General features: G+C 40.4%; 1 protein-coding gene and 1 long non-coding RNA gene across 5 annotated transcripts; both read left to right on the top strand.

Annotated features, from left to right (window-relative positions):
* The first annotated feature begins 464 nt into the window (after positions 1 to 464).
* LOC108262226 (involucrin) lies at positions 465 to 8,158 on the top strand. Of its 4 annotated transcripts, none has more exons than XM_053684569.1 (4): positions 465 to 582; positions 3,517 to 3,567; positions 3,681 to 4,713; positions 6,820 to 8,158. In XM_053684569.1, the coding sequence occupies exons 1-3, from the start codon at positions 558 to 560 to the stop codon at positions 4,679 to 4,681; spliced, it is 1,077 nt and encodes a 358-aa protein (XP_053540544.1). In that variant the 5' UTR covers positions 465 to 557; the 3' UTR covers positions 4,682 to 4,713; positions 6,820 to 8,158. The 4 variants fall into 4 exon arrangements, with proteins under 4 accessions (XP_053540544.1, XP_053540545.1, XP_053540542.1 ...); XM_053684570.1 differs by having other exon boundaries at positions 465 to 586; XM_053684567.1 differs by lacking the exon at positions 465 to 582 and adding an exon at positions 2,358 to 2,489.
* A 609-nt stretch (positions 8,159 to 8,767) lies between these two features.
* On the top strand, positions 8,768 to 10,744 carry LOC128633691 (uncharacterized). Its single transcript, XR_008397069.1, has 3 exons — positions 8,768 to 9,724; positions 10,514 to 10,586; positions 10,685 to 10,744. It is a non-coding gene; the product is annotated as an uncharacterized LOC128633691 (long non-coding RNA).
* Positions 10,745 to 15,654: the final 4,910 nt, after the last annotated feature.

Raw genomic sequence — 15,654 nt, 5'->3', positions numbered from 1 at the left:
ATAAATCATGTCAGATCTTTTTCCACCTTTAATGTGAAACAGCAACCAACAAAATTCAAGTAAAAAACAAATAGAAACCTTTTAGGAGAAAAAAATACAAACGTGCACATACTGTCTTTTATTATTATTGTTTTTGAATATTGATTAAATTAAATATGACTTCTACTGTCATATGTGAATAAATAATGAATACATATGTGAATAAATGCAGTGAATACATTAATTATATAAAGTTTATATTATAGAAATAAATTAGACTAAAGTACTCTTTATAAAAATTTACTACAGTAGAGTAGTATGATATAATTATACGTAAAAAGTATCATTAATTAAGTGAAACATACCATAACAGTGAACAATGTGTTTAATTACTGTAATGAGTCCATGATTTCACAGGGTTACGCCTCATGGTTTTACATTTGCTTTGTCTTCTGAAACCTCGCCCTCTGCATTTAAACACATTTTTGAGAAAATGAAACTGAGGGGAGGAAACGTACACGAGCAGCTCTCAGCAGTGTGAGGTGTAATACACCTGAAGACTGTGTTTTCATTAAGAAATGGCTGATGACTCATCAGATGTCTGTAAGTAAGTTTCTGTGAACCCTTGTTGTTGCTCATATCTGTATATATTTGATTTGTTGAGTTTCTGAAGTTAACACGGCGCTCATTGATTATAAATAGAAACAACACGACATGACTTTTCTTTTCGGATATTGATACCCATTCAATATTGTTTTCTTTCTTTTTTTAAATAAACATTTTACAATTAAACTCTTTAACATTAAATTATGTACAGTGAGGGAAAAAGTATTTGATCCCCTGCTGATTTTGTACGTTTGCCCACTGACAAAGAAATGATCAGTCTATAATTTTAATGGTAGATTTATTTGAACAGTGAGAGACAGAATAACAACAAAAAAACAACAACAGAAAAACGTATGTCAAAAATGTTATAAATTGATTTGCATTTTAATGAGGGAAATAAGTATTTGACCCCTCTGCAAAACATGACTTAGTACTTGGTGGCAAAACCCTTGTTGGCAATCACAGAGGTCAGACGTTTCTTGTAGTTGGCCACCAGGTTTGCGCACATCTCAGGAGGGATTTTGTCCCACTCCTCTTTGCAGATCTTCTCCAAATCATTAAGGTTTCGAGGCTGACGTTTGGCAACTCGAACCTTCAGCTCCCTCCACAGATTTTCTATGGGATTTAGGTCTGGAGACTGGCTAGGCCACTCCAGGACCTTAATGTGCTTCTTCTTGAGCCACTCCTTTGTTGCCTTGGCCGTGTGTTTTGGGTCATTGTCATGCTGGAATACCCATCCACGACCCATTTTCAATGCCCTGGCTGAGGGAAGGAGGTTCTCACCCAAGATTTGACGGTACATGGCCCCGTCCATCGTCCCTTTGATGCAGTGAAGTTGTCCTGTCCCCTTAGCAGAAAAACCCCCCCAAAGCATAATGTTTCCACCTCCATGTTTGACAGTGGGGATGGTGTTCCAGGGGTCATAGGCAGCATTCCTCCTCCTCCAAACACGGCGAGTTGAGTTGATGCCAAAGAGCTCCATTTTGGTCTCATCTGACCTCAACACTTTCACCCAGTTGTCCTCTGAATCATTCAGACGTTCATTGGCGAACTTCAGTGGGCATGTATATGTGCTTTCTTGAGCAGGGGGAATTGCGGGCGCTGCAGAATTTCAGTCCTTCACGGCGTAGTGTGTTCCCAATTGTTTTCTTGGTGACTATGGTCCCAGCTGCCTTGAGATCATTGACAAGATCCTCCCGTGTAGTTCTGGGCTGATTCCTCACTGTTCTCATGATCACTGCAACTCCACAAGGTGAGATCTTGCATGGAGCCCCAGGCCGAGGGAGATTGACAGTTCTTTTGTGCTTCTTCCATTTGCGAATAATCGCACCAACTGTTGTCCCCTTCTCACCAAGATGCTTGGCAATGGTTTGTTGAACATTCCAGACTTGTATAGGTCTACAATCTTGTCCCTGACATCCTTGGAGAGCTCTTTGGTCTTGGCCATGGTGGAGAGTTTGGAATCTGATTGATTGATTGTTTCTGTGGACAGGTGTCTTTTATACAGGTAACAAACTGAGATTAGGAGAACTCCCTTTAAGAGTGTGCTCCTAATCTCAGCTCGTTACCTGTATAAGAGACACCTGGGAGCCAGAAATCTTTCTGATTGAGAGGGGTCAAATACTTATTTCCCTCATTAAAATGCAAATCAATTCATAACATTTTTGACATGCGTTTTTCTGGATTTTTTGTTGTTATTCTGTCTCTCACTGTTCAAATACAACTACCATTAAAATTATAGACTGATCATTTCTTTGTCAGTGGGCAAACGTACAAAATCAGCAGGGGATCAAATACTTCTTTCCCCTCACTGTCCATTGTGTTATACAATGGAGGTTGAGACAAATGTAAATGCAGGTAGAGCAGTTCAATGGAAACGAGACAAACACTGAGCAAACTCACAGGTAAGCCAGGTGATCAGGAAACCGGATAAACTACATTTACATTTACGTCATTTGGCCGATGTTCTTATCCAGAGCGACTTACATTTCTATATTTTATACATCTGAGCATCTGAGGGTTAAGGGCCTTGCTCAAGGGTCCAACAGTGGTAGCTTGCAGTGCAGGGGCTTGAACTCCTGAACTTCTGATCAGTAACCCAGAACCTTCAACCACCGAGCCAACACTGCCACTGCTCTATTAGTAGTAGGAACAAGATTATAAGGAAATCTAACCACACAGTCAGTATCACAATAGCTATCATTGTATCACAAATTTGCTTAAATTTAAATAGTAACCTAAAACTAATGCAGAATGTTGAATATTAAAAATTCCAGACATTGAATATTTCCTTTCATTGTTTTAAATAAATAAATAAATAAATAATAAAAAAAACTGTTCACTTCTGATGGAAAAAAAATCCCAGATTTCCAGTGTGGTCTTAGACATTTGGACTGGACTGCATGTACATGAAAACATTTTCACACTCTGAATGATGTTGGACTTTATAACAGTATTAGCAAAGACAGATCAGGATCAGGACCTGAGAGTGAGATATAGTAAAGAACTGAGTCTTACAGAGAGACAGGCATTGAGCAGGACCCGATCAGGGCTAAACTCAGGAAGGGGAAGGAGCAGGACCCAAAGCTAAGACAGAACAAAAAGCAGTGCTTAATATTGAGGCAAAGGCAATGAGCAGTACCTAAAACCAAGTAAGGAGCAGGGCCAAAGACTAAGGCAGGACAAGGAGAAGGGCCTGGTGAGCAACAGTGCACGCAGCAGTGGTCTATCAGGCCATATTCTACATTTGCACAGTACATCAGCATGAAGACTGATTAGTAAATGTGAGTCCCACAATTATTCCTGTGTTGGGTTTAATGCTGGTGGCCATTGTGCTGCTCAGAGAGTTAAACAAGTTTCCTTATAATGAATAAAGAATATTCTGTTTTATATGTATTTTATATGATACCATCTCTGTTTTACTATATCTAGGTCTAAGTTCTCCTGACACACCAGAAACATATGATTATCGCCCAGTAAAAGGTAAATCAAATATACATATATTTTTTTATTTTAAAGCACAATGGAATACTCGTATTGAGTTATTATTTTTATTGATCTTTGGTTCTCTTATATCAAGTCTATTTTGTTTTTAGAAATGGGCACAGCTACTGGGAACAATCCCTCACAGACCATAGAGGATACAACAAAGCAAACGTGCAAAATCAAGAAAAATAAGAAGGAAAAGAAAGAAAAACATCTGCATATGAAAGTTAGTTATGAAAAGAAAGAAAAGAATCTGGAAGCAAGAGAGATTGCTGTAGAAAAGAGAGAAACCCATCAGAATAGAAGAGAAATTCATCTGAAAGAGAGAGAAAAGCATCTGAATGAAAAAGAAACGAATTTAGCAGAAAAAGAAAAGCATCTACAACAAAAAGAAATTACTTTGCAAGAGAAAGGAAAGCATCTGGATGGAAAAGAAGTTCAATTTGAAGAAAAAGAAAAGCATCTGGATGGAAAAGAAATGAATTTAGCAGAAAAAGAAAAGCATCTACAGCAAAGAGGGATTCATTTGCAAGAGAAAGAAAAGCATCTGGATGGAAAAGAAGTTCAATTTGAAGAGAAAGAAAAACAACTGTTTGTAAGAGTGATTAATTTGGGGAAAAGATCAAAATATCTAGAGGGAAGAGAGACTCGCTTGCAAGAGAGAACAAAACATCTGGAAGAAAAAGACATTTCTTTAGAAGGAAGCTTAAAGCATCTGTTGGGGAGAGAGAATAGTTTGCAAGAGAGAACAAAACATCTGGAAGAAAAAGAAGTTTCTTTAGATGAACGTTTAAAGCATCTGTTGGGGAGAGAGAATAGTTTGCAAGAGAGAGGAAAGTGTCTGGATGGAAGAGAGGTTCAACTGGAAAAGAGGGAAATGCGTATAGATAGAAGAGAGAGTCGTGTGGATGAGAGAGAACAGCGCCTGGAGGGAAAGGAGATTCATTTGGAAGAGAAAGAAAAAAATCTTGCACAACATGACCTGAGACATCTTAATTCTGCAGATAGAGAAAATGAAAAACAGGAAAGAAGTTCATTCATGAAAAGTTCCAAGAAGCAAAAGAGAGAACATCCTGATGAAGAAGAGAAAGAGCACTCTGTTGATGAGTAACCCATTCAGTGTAGAAACAGACAGTAGACCTGGTGAGTCAACAGAAAATACTTTTTTTTCTGTGTATCTCTATTTATTACTCATTTTCTCTGAAGGACAATTTTCTCACATCACTAGATGTGAGATAGACTAGATAGACTGATGTTTGTCCTATGGCTCATAGCGAGGCTGTGTGATGAATAAGGTCCTGTTCACACCAGGACTATTTTTGCCACAGGTTGTTTTGTGTTCACACCCAGGCGTTAAACGCGGGCCATGCGCTGAATAAAAGTGCAAATTCACTCCCTGACAGTAGATGGAGCTTTTTGAAAAGCAGTAATACACCGTTACACAAGGTGGCGCTGCACAACTTTCTGTTTCTGACACCTGCTCATCACTAAGAAGATGAAGAGAGCCGGTATTTACGTCTTTAAGACGTTCACACACTTTTTGTGAACTCTGTAAAGCACTTTTGGGAAATGTAAGATATTTGCTCATTTACGCTGCAACAAATACTTAAAGTTCCCATTTTAAACAGTATACTCTTTTTAAATAAGTAATGATTTTAATTATATCAAAGTCACAGCAATAGCATTCACATACTTACAGGAAGACCAAGATAATTTAATTTTTTAATCTAGTTTTTGGAGGAGGGAGGGGGTGGGTATAAGGCAACTATTGTTGTAAACAAAAAAATTGATGTTCCTGCAAATTGATGAATTGGTGACTATGAATAGTCTTTTTTGTGGTCAATATGATAATACGACTACTCAATAATGGGGCTCTTAGATATTTGAATAAGAGGTGAAGAATACTTATACAAACACACACACACACACACACACACACACACACACACACACACACATATATATATATATATATATATATATATATATATATATATATATATATATATATATATATATATATATATATATATATATATACCAGGATAAAATAAATACAATGGATCAATCAGCGGATAATCATTTACAAAGAAACAAAAGATGCTATTTAGTGTAGAAAATAACACTGAAAGAATTAAATGGATCATATGCTTACATTTCAGTGTCGTCCAACCATAGTCACAACATAATAAATACACTTTATTTATATATAATTTAGTGTGCAATTTTGAATCTGGTGTTTTCCAAAGACACCTTGTTTGTGTGTGTAGGCAGAAGGATTTATTAGCAGTGAGTATTTTATTTCGGGTCATGTATGTACTCTCAGTAAAATGGTGGGATTCTTCTTCTTTTTCGGCTTCGTCTTCGTCTGGAAGACATTTTTGTACTTGAGCGCCATCAAGTCGTACTTTTATGTAACTTCGGTGGCTCCGTGCATGTGAACAAAAACGCGAATCTCATCGGTCGGCCAGTTCTTGATGCGGCACGTCAGGATCGTTGTCTTGCTGCATGACCCACTTTCTCTTCAGATTCTGTTCATGGACAGATGTCCTGATATTTTCCTTTAGAAATCGCTGGTATCGTTCAGAATTCAGCCATCAATGTCTGCAAGTCATCCTGGTCCAGATGCAGCAAAACAGACCCAAACCATGACACTACCACCACCATGTTTCACAGATGGGATAAAGTTCTTATGCTGGAATGCAGTGTTTTCCTTTCTCCAAACATAACGCTTCTCAAATGTTTATTTTGGTTTATTTTTGTTGCCACAATGTGTTATTTTAGTATAAAGAACTTCAAACGCTTCGAATTCATGTCCAGGTGTGACGACTAGATTATCATTATAAATAACTGTGAGACCTCCGCCTCTGCCATTTAGACGAGTGTGATGTATTTATCTATCTGCGTTTCTGTTTAGCTCGGAGAACAGACACAGTCTTAATATTGTGGAACTAGGTGATGAGTCAGTGCAGCTAGCAGACGGGTCGGTTTAGCCTGCTCAAATGAGGGCTAAAAAAGATTTGCACTTCATGTGCAGTACTAACTGTTACTAACTCCACTCTACCAGGGTTTGATAGGAACTAGATAGGGTGATGTACAGAGACCGCTGCAACAAGAAACTTTAAACTTTAAGTAAAATATCTTATTTAGATAGGCTTTGTAACACCCAAAAATACAAATGTCTACAAACTAGTGGAAAATGTAAACTTTATTGTGACTCAGACTTTGTTTTATTGAATTCTTTTACAGTGCATGAACACCGGCTGGAAGAAGAAACCTTCAGGTGGAAGAAGAGGAAGAAATTAGTACCTTACCTGAATATATACTGGATCTGTACGTGACTTGAATAGAGATCAGAACATTATTCTGATAATAATATTTTTAACAAAGGCCACGTTAAAATAAAGAGGACACAAACTCAACAGTCGAGCATGAACAACCACTTATCAAAACTACTTAATATTATGTGTGTCCTGTGAACCGAGCAGCCAGCCAAATTCCCATTCCTGAGTCAGGCAACAAAACTGTAAAAAACAAACAAACAAAAAACTTGCTGATACGACATACGCCTGTGATGTTTATGTGAAAAAAAAAAAAAACTAATGTAAAAATTAGGTTTTTTTTTTTTTAATTTTTAAAAAAATACTTAAAAAAATATTTTTAAAATTTAAATTTAAGTTTAATGAAATTTAACTTTAATTAATTTTTTAAAAAAATTATTTTTAATACTTACATACATACTGTACATACAGTACTGTGCAAAAGTTTTAGGCATATGCAAAGAAATGCTGTAGATGCCTTCAAAATACTGAAATACAGTAAAGAGCAGTAAACAGTAGTAAATGACACAAAGTCAATATTTAGTGTGACAAAAAATAAAAATAAAAATAGTAGTCTCAGGTAGAGTTAGTGCAGTTTTATAAGGAAATGAGCTGTAATTTTATTGAGCATCTTGCAGAATGCCGCTTTCTTTACTGATGAACATTTTTCTGTAACATTAATTTTGTGCTGGAAAACTAATGTTTGGGAATCTAAAATGTGTTTGTACTGACTCGATATGTAGAAGTCATCAAATAAAAATCTGTAACAAAGTTTGTACTAAAAAAAAAATAGGTGCCTAAAACTTTTGCACAGTACTGTATGTATTTTTCTTTAGGTTTTTAGTTCCCAAAATCCTTAGGCATATTTGTATACTAATATATGTATTTTGTTGTTATACATTTTTTTTTTAGATTTAAATTCGCATTCACTGCTATTTTTAGTTCTGCTTGCCAATACCAAGAGGCAGGTTGACTGTGGGGGAAAGTGGGATGTTTTGTGCTCGTTTTCTTTACTTCCTTATTCATAATTACATCTTTCTTTCTTTCTATTATATTATATATTTATTTCTATCTTTATTTCAATTATTCAGCTGGCCTTGTCTTTAATGTCATACTTTGAAATGTTTTGTCCCCCCCCCGTGCCCGATTCTCCCTGGGATAGGCTCCAGGTTCCCCGTGACCCTGAAAAGGATAAGCGGTATAGAGGATGGATGGATAGATTTATTTGTTAATATATATTCTGATTCATTAAACTCATTTTCGGGAAACTGTGTCCCTTGTGCCTTGACTGCCTCGAACCCTCACAAACAGCTTAACCAAATCATAAGTCTGCTATTACCTACTGATTATGTACAGTAACAGTAGCGGCTTCTCATTAATTCTGTATATATTTTCTTAGTAGTTCTCCAGAAGGCATGAAAGAAAGTAGTTATTGATTAGCAAATGCTGAACTACCGCATTCCTCTGTGTGCTCTTGTTTACATATTCGTGAATCAGAGTTTCTAGTTAATAGCAGTTACTAGAATGTTAATATTGCATTATTCATTTCTTCCTGTGTGATTAATCATTAATGACGGATCTGTATTCTAAAGTGTTCCCCCTGGTGCTTTATTATTAGGCATGCTGTTAAGGGTGTTGAAGATCTCATCTGGTTCTATCAGTTTATCGAAGCAAATCTCTTGTTCTTCAGTTAATTTTGGTAGTTTGATATTTTTTAGAAAGTTATTGATGTCTTCTGTGTCCAGAACGATTGTAATAGAGTGAATTGTAATAGACTGATATATAATATGGTATTGCTGGTGAGAAAGAATTCAATCCGAGTGTGTGTGTGTGTGTGTGTGTGTGTGTGTGTGTGTGTGTGTGTGTGTGTGTGTGTATGTGTGGTGAGCTGAGGAGTAATATGTGTGTTCCTTGGTGTTTGGGTGTTGTAGTCGCAAACAATCGCCAAGTCCAGAGACAGACATGTATTGCCTTATTGTTTGTGTGCTCTGCCAGTTCTGTGTAGTGTGTACTAACAGTTCTGTGTTTTATGTGTACTAGTGGTTTTATATAATTCTGGGTTGATGACTGGGTTAAAGTCGCCATCGATTATGATGGGGAATCCGGGACGTTTGTGAGATGTGTGAAGAGGGCAGAAGATCAAGGGGTTGTCTGTATTTGGTCCATATATGTTTGCTATTGTTATCAGGCTGTTGTTGATAGAGATGTTTATGATGTATCTGCCTTCAGGGTCGGTGATAGTGGCACTGCGTGTGAATGAGATTTTTTTTGTTTGTTAAAATTGCTACACCTCTTTGTTTGGTAAAGCAGTGAGCAGCGAAAATGTGGTTGAATTGTGGGGTGTGTAATTTGTAACTTGTGTTTCTTCGAGTAAGCATATATCTGCGTTTAGTGTGGTCAGATGCTGTAGTACTTTTTTATTTCTGCCTGTCAGGAATTTGATCAATGACATGTTTTGGGAGATCTCTTGTTGGGTTTATCAGTGGTGTACTATTGATGCATGGTCTATGTGAGTATTGCTGTGTGCGATAGGTTACTTGTTGGTGTTATTTTATTGGGTTGTTTTGTATGTGAGCATGGTGGTGTATATCTGAAACACACTGGTCAAATAAACAAAGAACCACAGTTCGCAACAGAGGATAAAAGGCCATGGCATTGCTGAGGAGTGAGACGTCAGTGCAATGAACTAATGTAACACAGTCAAGCTTATACCTGAGGTTTTTTTGTTCTGTGTTGTTTCAGGGACCGTGGGTGTTGTGTGTGTGTGTGTGTGTGTGCGTGTTTTGAGGTAGGGATAACGGGGCAGAAGGGTTGCAGTGGACAGCAGATCAGAGGTATTTATGAGATTTGTGTTTTTTAATGTGAGAGAGATCACGGGGGTTATTTTATGTAGGTAAACCATCATGATATATGTGAGTGTGTAATAGAGTAATATCTAATAGCTGGCTAAAAGGAAAGAAGATAGATAGATAGATGGATAGATGGATGGATGGATGGATAGATAGATAGATAGATAGATAGAATCACTTCACGAGTTACAGCTATTTGAGTAAACCAAGCTCTGAACCACTAGGATTTATTGGCTTGTGGTGGCCATATTGTTTACAAATCTCAACATTTCTGATATTTATTGAGCTTCAGACTCTGCTGAGTAATTTCACACCAATTTTGTGAAGAAAGGCCCAGTTGTAAAACTAGAAGTGATATTTTATGCAAATTAGCTCAAAATATAACCAGGCACAGCTGAATGGTTCTTTGCTTTGGAGAATCCAAGGAACTACGGCTTTTAAAAAGTAACTACTGAATAAGTACTGATCACATCCACATTCATTTCCAATAGCTAATGATTACCTTCCGCCTGGAGATTTACTTCCCTTATATACCAATTCCTATACTTCCAATTACAACTTCAATGTCTATATGTGTTGTTAACATTATAAAGTATAAAATATTATAAAGTGCAACACATAATAATCCATTAATAATTACTGACACATTCATATTCTGCTACCTAAAAGTAAATAACTTTCAACCCTGTTGTAAGTTAGTTAATGGAATATTGTTGGTACTCAGTGCTGCATTTGAAGCCTTTGTAGATTATTGTTGTCCATTTCTCTTTTTAGACCATGACTGGCTAAATAATGACACAGCGACCCTGTGCTCCTGGGGTAGGTTTCCCCATAACGATGAATCATGGTGAATAACAAACAGATACATCAGATATGACTGTCTAGTGAAAGTACAATTTAATAAACTTACTATGAGCTTATGATTAGATGTTCTTATTTCCACAGTCAGAAGACGGCAACAGCGATGTAATATTGTACAACCACAATTCCAAAAAAGGACGCTGGGAAAAATGTCAATAAAAACATTGCAGTGATTTGCAAATCTCACAAACCCATATTTTATTCACAAATAGAAAACATTTAAAATGTTTAAACTGAGGAAATGTACTGTTTTAAGAAAAAAATAAGGTAATTTTGAATTTGATGGCCACAAGACGTCTCAAAAAAGTTGGGACAGGACAACAAAAGGCTGGAAAAGTAAGTGTTATAAAAAAGAAACAGCTGGAGGTTAATTGGGAACAGGACAGTAACATGATCGGGTGTTAAAAGATTATATTAGAGAGGCGGAGTCTCTCAGAGGTAAAGATGGGCAGAGGTTTATAAAATAGTTAACGAATATACAAAATAAGTTTAGGAGCAGTGGTAGTTCTGTGTTGAAGACATTGGAAGGTGATGAGTTCAAATACCAGCACTGCAAGCCTTACACTGCTGGGCCCTGGCAAGGCCCTCAATTGTTCAGTTGTATAAAATGAAATAAATGTAAGTCACTCTGGAAAAGGGTCTCAAATGCCATAAAAGTAAATGTAGACAACCATTAATCTATTGGCTTTTTTATTTTGTTTGGGTCCAGACTGGACATCCTTGGTCCAGAAGTGACATCCTTGGTCCATAACTTTGTTCATCTGAGTTTTATATTCGTTTACTAGATGAACGTTTGTCTGTCATGCTTCCTCCACACCCTCTGAGTAAGCAATTTACTTATCCTTACTGAGCTGGGGAAATGAACAAGATAAAAAATATCCTTCCTCTTTTGTGCTGCTCTCTAACTGTGCCTGTTCAAGACTGTTACCTGGGCCTCTCACCTACAGCATCATGGTCTTGCAAGGATGAAGCCTCTACTCAAAGACCAGCATAAAAATCCAAACTTAAGTTTGCAGGTGATCATCACCCTTTTCAAATAAAACAAAAAATACATTTAAAAAATAAAGAGTCATATAAAACAAAAAAATTAACTGTTTGGCCACAATGATAAGCGTTATGTATGCAGGAAAAAGAGTGAGTCTGTTAGCCTGAAGATTAACTCTGGGTTACTGATCAGTATGTTGGGGGTTCAAGCCCCACCATCACCTAGCTGCCACTGTTGGGCCCCTGAACAAAGCCCTTAACCCTCTCTGCCCCAGGGGTGCTGTATGGGCATATGAGCCATTAAACATCCCACACACACACACACATTTCAAAATCTAGGTTCTATCTAGGATAGAATGGAAATATAAATATAATATTAGCTTATATGTTCTATAAACATAACGGGAAGGATTTCCCATCACTTGGAATCTGATTTCATATTAAATTTAATATAAAATTTTAGGATGCAAGGGATAACTTTATCTGTGATTTGACATCATTGACGTTACCAAGCCCAGTGAGTTTTGTTGATTTCACAGCATGTCAAATGGTCAAAGACTTTGATAGTGTCACGAACCTTGAGACGGTACGGAAGCAGGCGCGGGAGGCGAGTGAACAGAGTAGAGTTGGGAAGTTCCGGAAGCGTAGTCGTAGAGTAAGCAAGGGTCAAGCGATCGGGCAAACAATACAAATGGGGATATCCAGATAGCGTAGTCGAGACGAGAAGCGAGGGTCGAGGATTATAAGAAACAACGAACTAGAAGAGCTTGGTAACGCAGCAAACTAATTTACTGAGCGTATACTTCGCGTAGATTCTGGGTGGATGTCTTCCCTAAGTACTAGTGTGTGTGTGTGTGTGTGATTGGTGCCAGGTGTGTCTGATCAGAACTCCGGGGATGGTGAGCGCATGCGTGCCTGAGAAGTGAGTATTGCATCTTGGGAATTTGAGTTCTGATCGGACCGAGCTGTGACAGAACCCCCCCAAAGGGCTCACTCCGGGAGCTGAGTTCTTTCTTGGCCTCCCCCGGGGTCGTGGGCCTGGGAGATGAGGATGAGTGACATGAAAGTCCTTGGTGAGCTGTGGATCCAGTATATCCTGCTTGGGAACCCGGCACTGTTCCTCAGGTCCGTAACCTTCCCACTCGACCAAATACTCCAGCTTGCCCCTCCTGCGTCTAGATTTGAGGATGTTCTTGACGCGGTAAGCCGGTTGTCCATCAATCTCCAGAGGGTTCGGAGGAGTTTCAGCTGGTACTTTGGTGGCTAGAGGACTGTTAACAACAGGTTTGAGACGGTATACGTGGAATGAAGGGGAGATGCGGCTGTGTCGTGGCAGTTCCAGACGGTAGGTGACTTCATTGACCCGCTTGAGGTTCTTGAATGGTCCAGTATATCGTGGCGCTAGTTTTTTACAGCCGTGAGCTTGTCTCAAGTCCTTTGTGGACAACCATACCCGATCACCTGTTTGGTAGTTAGGGTGTTCTTTGTGGCAGCGATCTGCTTTGTGTTTGTACGTGTCTGTCGTCTCCTTCAGGCGTCGATGGGTGTCAGCCCAGACACGCTCACTATGTTTGAACCAGTGGTCAACGGCCGGAGCTGCGGTGGGGGTTGCGTTCCACGGGAACAGAGGGGGTTGGTAACCGAGCACGCACTGGAAGGGGGTGAGATTGGTAGCCGAATGGCGTAGTGAGTTCTGGGCGTACTTGGCCCATGGCAAGAACTTGCTCCAATCCTCTGGGTTGTTGGCACAAAAGGTGCGGAGGAATCGTCCCAGTTCCTGATTGACTCGTTCAGCTTGCCCATTGGCTTGGGGGTGATAACCGGAGGTGAGATTCACCGTCACTCCCATCTTCGTCATGAAGCTGGACCACACTCTGGAGGTAAACTGCGGGCCCCTGTCACTGACAATCTCCTCCGGAATGCCGTAATACCTGAACACATGCTGGAATAGAAGTTCAGCTGTCCTGAATGCAGTGGGGAGAGCGGGTAAGGGAATGAAGCGTACGGACTTGGAGAACCGGTCCACTGCGACTAGAATTGTGGTATCTCCTTGGGATCTAGGCAGGTCTGTTACGAAATCTTCAGATACGTGTGACCATGGGCGTTCGGGGATAGGTAAGGGCTTGAGCCTCCCGGCGGGGAGGGTCCGAGGTACTTTACTCTGTGCGCACAATGAACAGGATTTCACCACCTTGTGTATGTCTCCTATCATATTGGGCCACCAGTACTTCTCTTCCAGGAGATGTTGTGTGCGTTGTGTTCCAGGATGTCCCGTACCGACTACCGTGTGTGCCCAGATGATGAGTTCTTGGCGGTACTCTTCAGGTACGAAGAGTTTGTCAGGAGGACACTTTACAGGTACTTGGGACTGGGGCATCTGCTCTAGTTCCGCGTCCAGCTCCCACTCTAGTGCACTGATAACACATGAAGGACGAATGATGTACTCCTCCTGCTCGTTGACCCGTTCTGTCTGATCAAGACGAGACAGAGCATCCGCCTTTGTGTTCTTGGACCCGGGTCTGTAGGATAACGTGAATTGAAATCTAGTGAAGAATAGGGCCCATCGGGCCTGGCGGGGTGTGAGTCGCTTTGCAGTGCGAAGGTACTCCAGGTTCTTATGGTCCGTGAAGATGACAAATGGATGTGTAGCCCCCTCTAACCAGTGTCTCCACTCTTCCAGCGCTAACTTAACTGCCAAGAGTTCCCGATTCCCCACATTGTAGTTTCTCTCGGCTGGGGAAAGCTTTCGCGAGAGGAAGGCCACCGGGTGAAGTTTTGGCTTTTCTCCAAATCGTTGGGACAGAATGGCTCCTACCCCGGTTTCTGATGCGTCCACCTCCACTATAAACGGTCTGGATGGGTCTGGATGTTTGATGAGGGGTGCAGTGGTGAAGGCCTTCTTGAGCTTGTCGAAGGCGGATTGGGCAGTGGAATTCCATGCCAGACGTTTGGGTCTCCCCTTTAGTAGGGATATGAGGGGGTTGGCGACGGCACTGAAATTCCTGATAAATCTCCTGTAGAAGTTTGCAAACCCCAGAAACCTCTGTAGTTCCTTGATGGTCGTGGGTGTGGGCCAGCTTACTACCGCCTGGACCTTTTCTTGGTCCATGGAGATTCCCTCGGGGCTGATGACGTAGCCCAGAAACGTGATGGTGGTTTTATGGAATTCACACTTCTCTGCTTTCACATATAGCTGGTGACGGAGCAGTCGCTGTAGCACTTGGCGAACCTGGTGAACATGTTCTTCCCGGGAGTCAGAGTATATCAGTATGTCATCGATGTAGGCGATCACATGGCGTCCCAGCATGTCACGTAACACATTGTTAATTAAACATTGGAAGACCGAGGGGGTGTTAGAAAGCCCATACGGCATGACCTGATACTCGTAGTGGCCTGAAGTTGTGCTGAACCCAGTCTTCCATTCATCTCCCTCTCGGATCCGGACCAGGTTGTATGCACTGCGCAAGTCCAGTTTCGTGAAAATGGTGGCCGTGCGTAATTGTTCCAGAGCGGCTGGTACTAGAGGGAGTGGGTAGCGGTACTTGACGCAACATTGGTTTAGTCCTCGGTAGTCGATGCACGGTCGTAAACCTCCTCCCTTCTTCTCCACGAAGAAAAATCCCGCGGATGCTGGAGAAGTGGATGGTCGTATATACCCTTGGTGCAACGCCTCCTGAATGTACTCTTCCATGGCCTTTTGCTCAGTGATCGTTAACGGGTAGACCCTCCCTCGTGGTGGTGTAGTGCCTGGGAGCAAATCAATAGCGCAGTCGTAATCACGGTGGGGAGGTAGTCCGCTCGCCTTCTTCCTACTGAATACCTCTATGAGGTCGTGGTAAACACTGGGGATGTGAACGTTATCTGCCTTATCTGGGCTTTCAGTGGAGGTGGATGCTACGGAGATCACCGGGACTTGAAGACAGTGAGAAATGCAGTGAGCTGACCAGCGCGTGATTTCCCTTTGGTTCCATGAAATTTGGGGATTGTGATGTTCGAGCCAAGGGAGACCGAGAACCACTGGGTGTCGAGCCGTCACTATGACATGGAACGTGATCTTCTCCTGATGAAGG

Source organism: Ictalurus punctatus, chromosome 1 (assembly GCF_001660625.3).
Source record: "Ictalurus punctatus breed USDA103 chromosome 1, Coco_2.0, whole genome shotgun sequence".
Classification (NCBI taxonomy): domain Eukaryota; kingdom Metazoa; phylum Chordata; class Actinopteri; order Siluriformes; family Ictaluridae; genus Ictalurus; species Ictalurus punctatus.
This window is presented reverse-complemented; position numbering and strand designations above follow the sequence as displayed.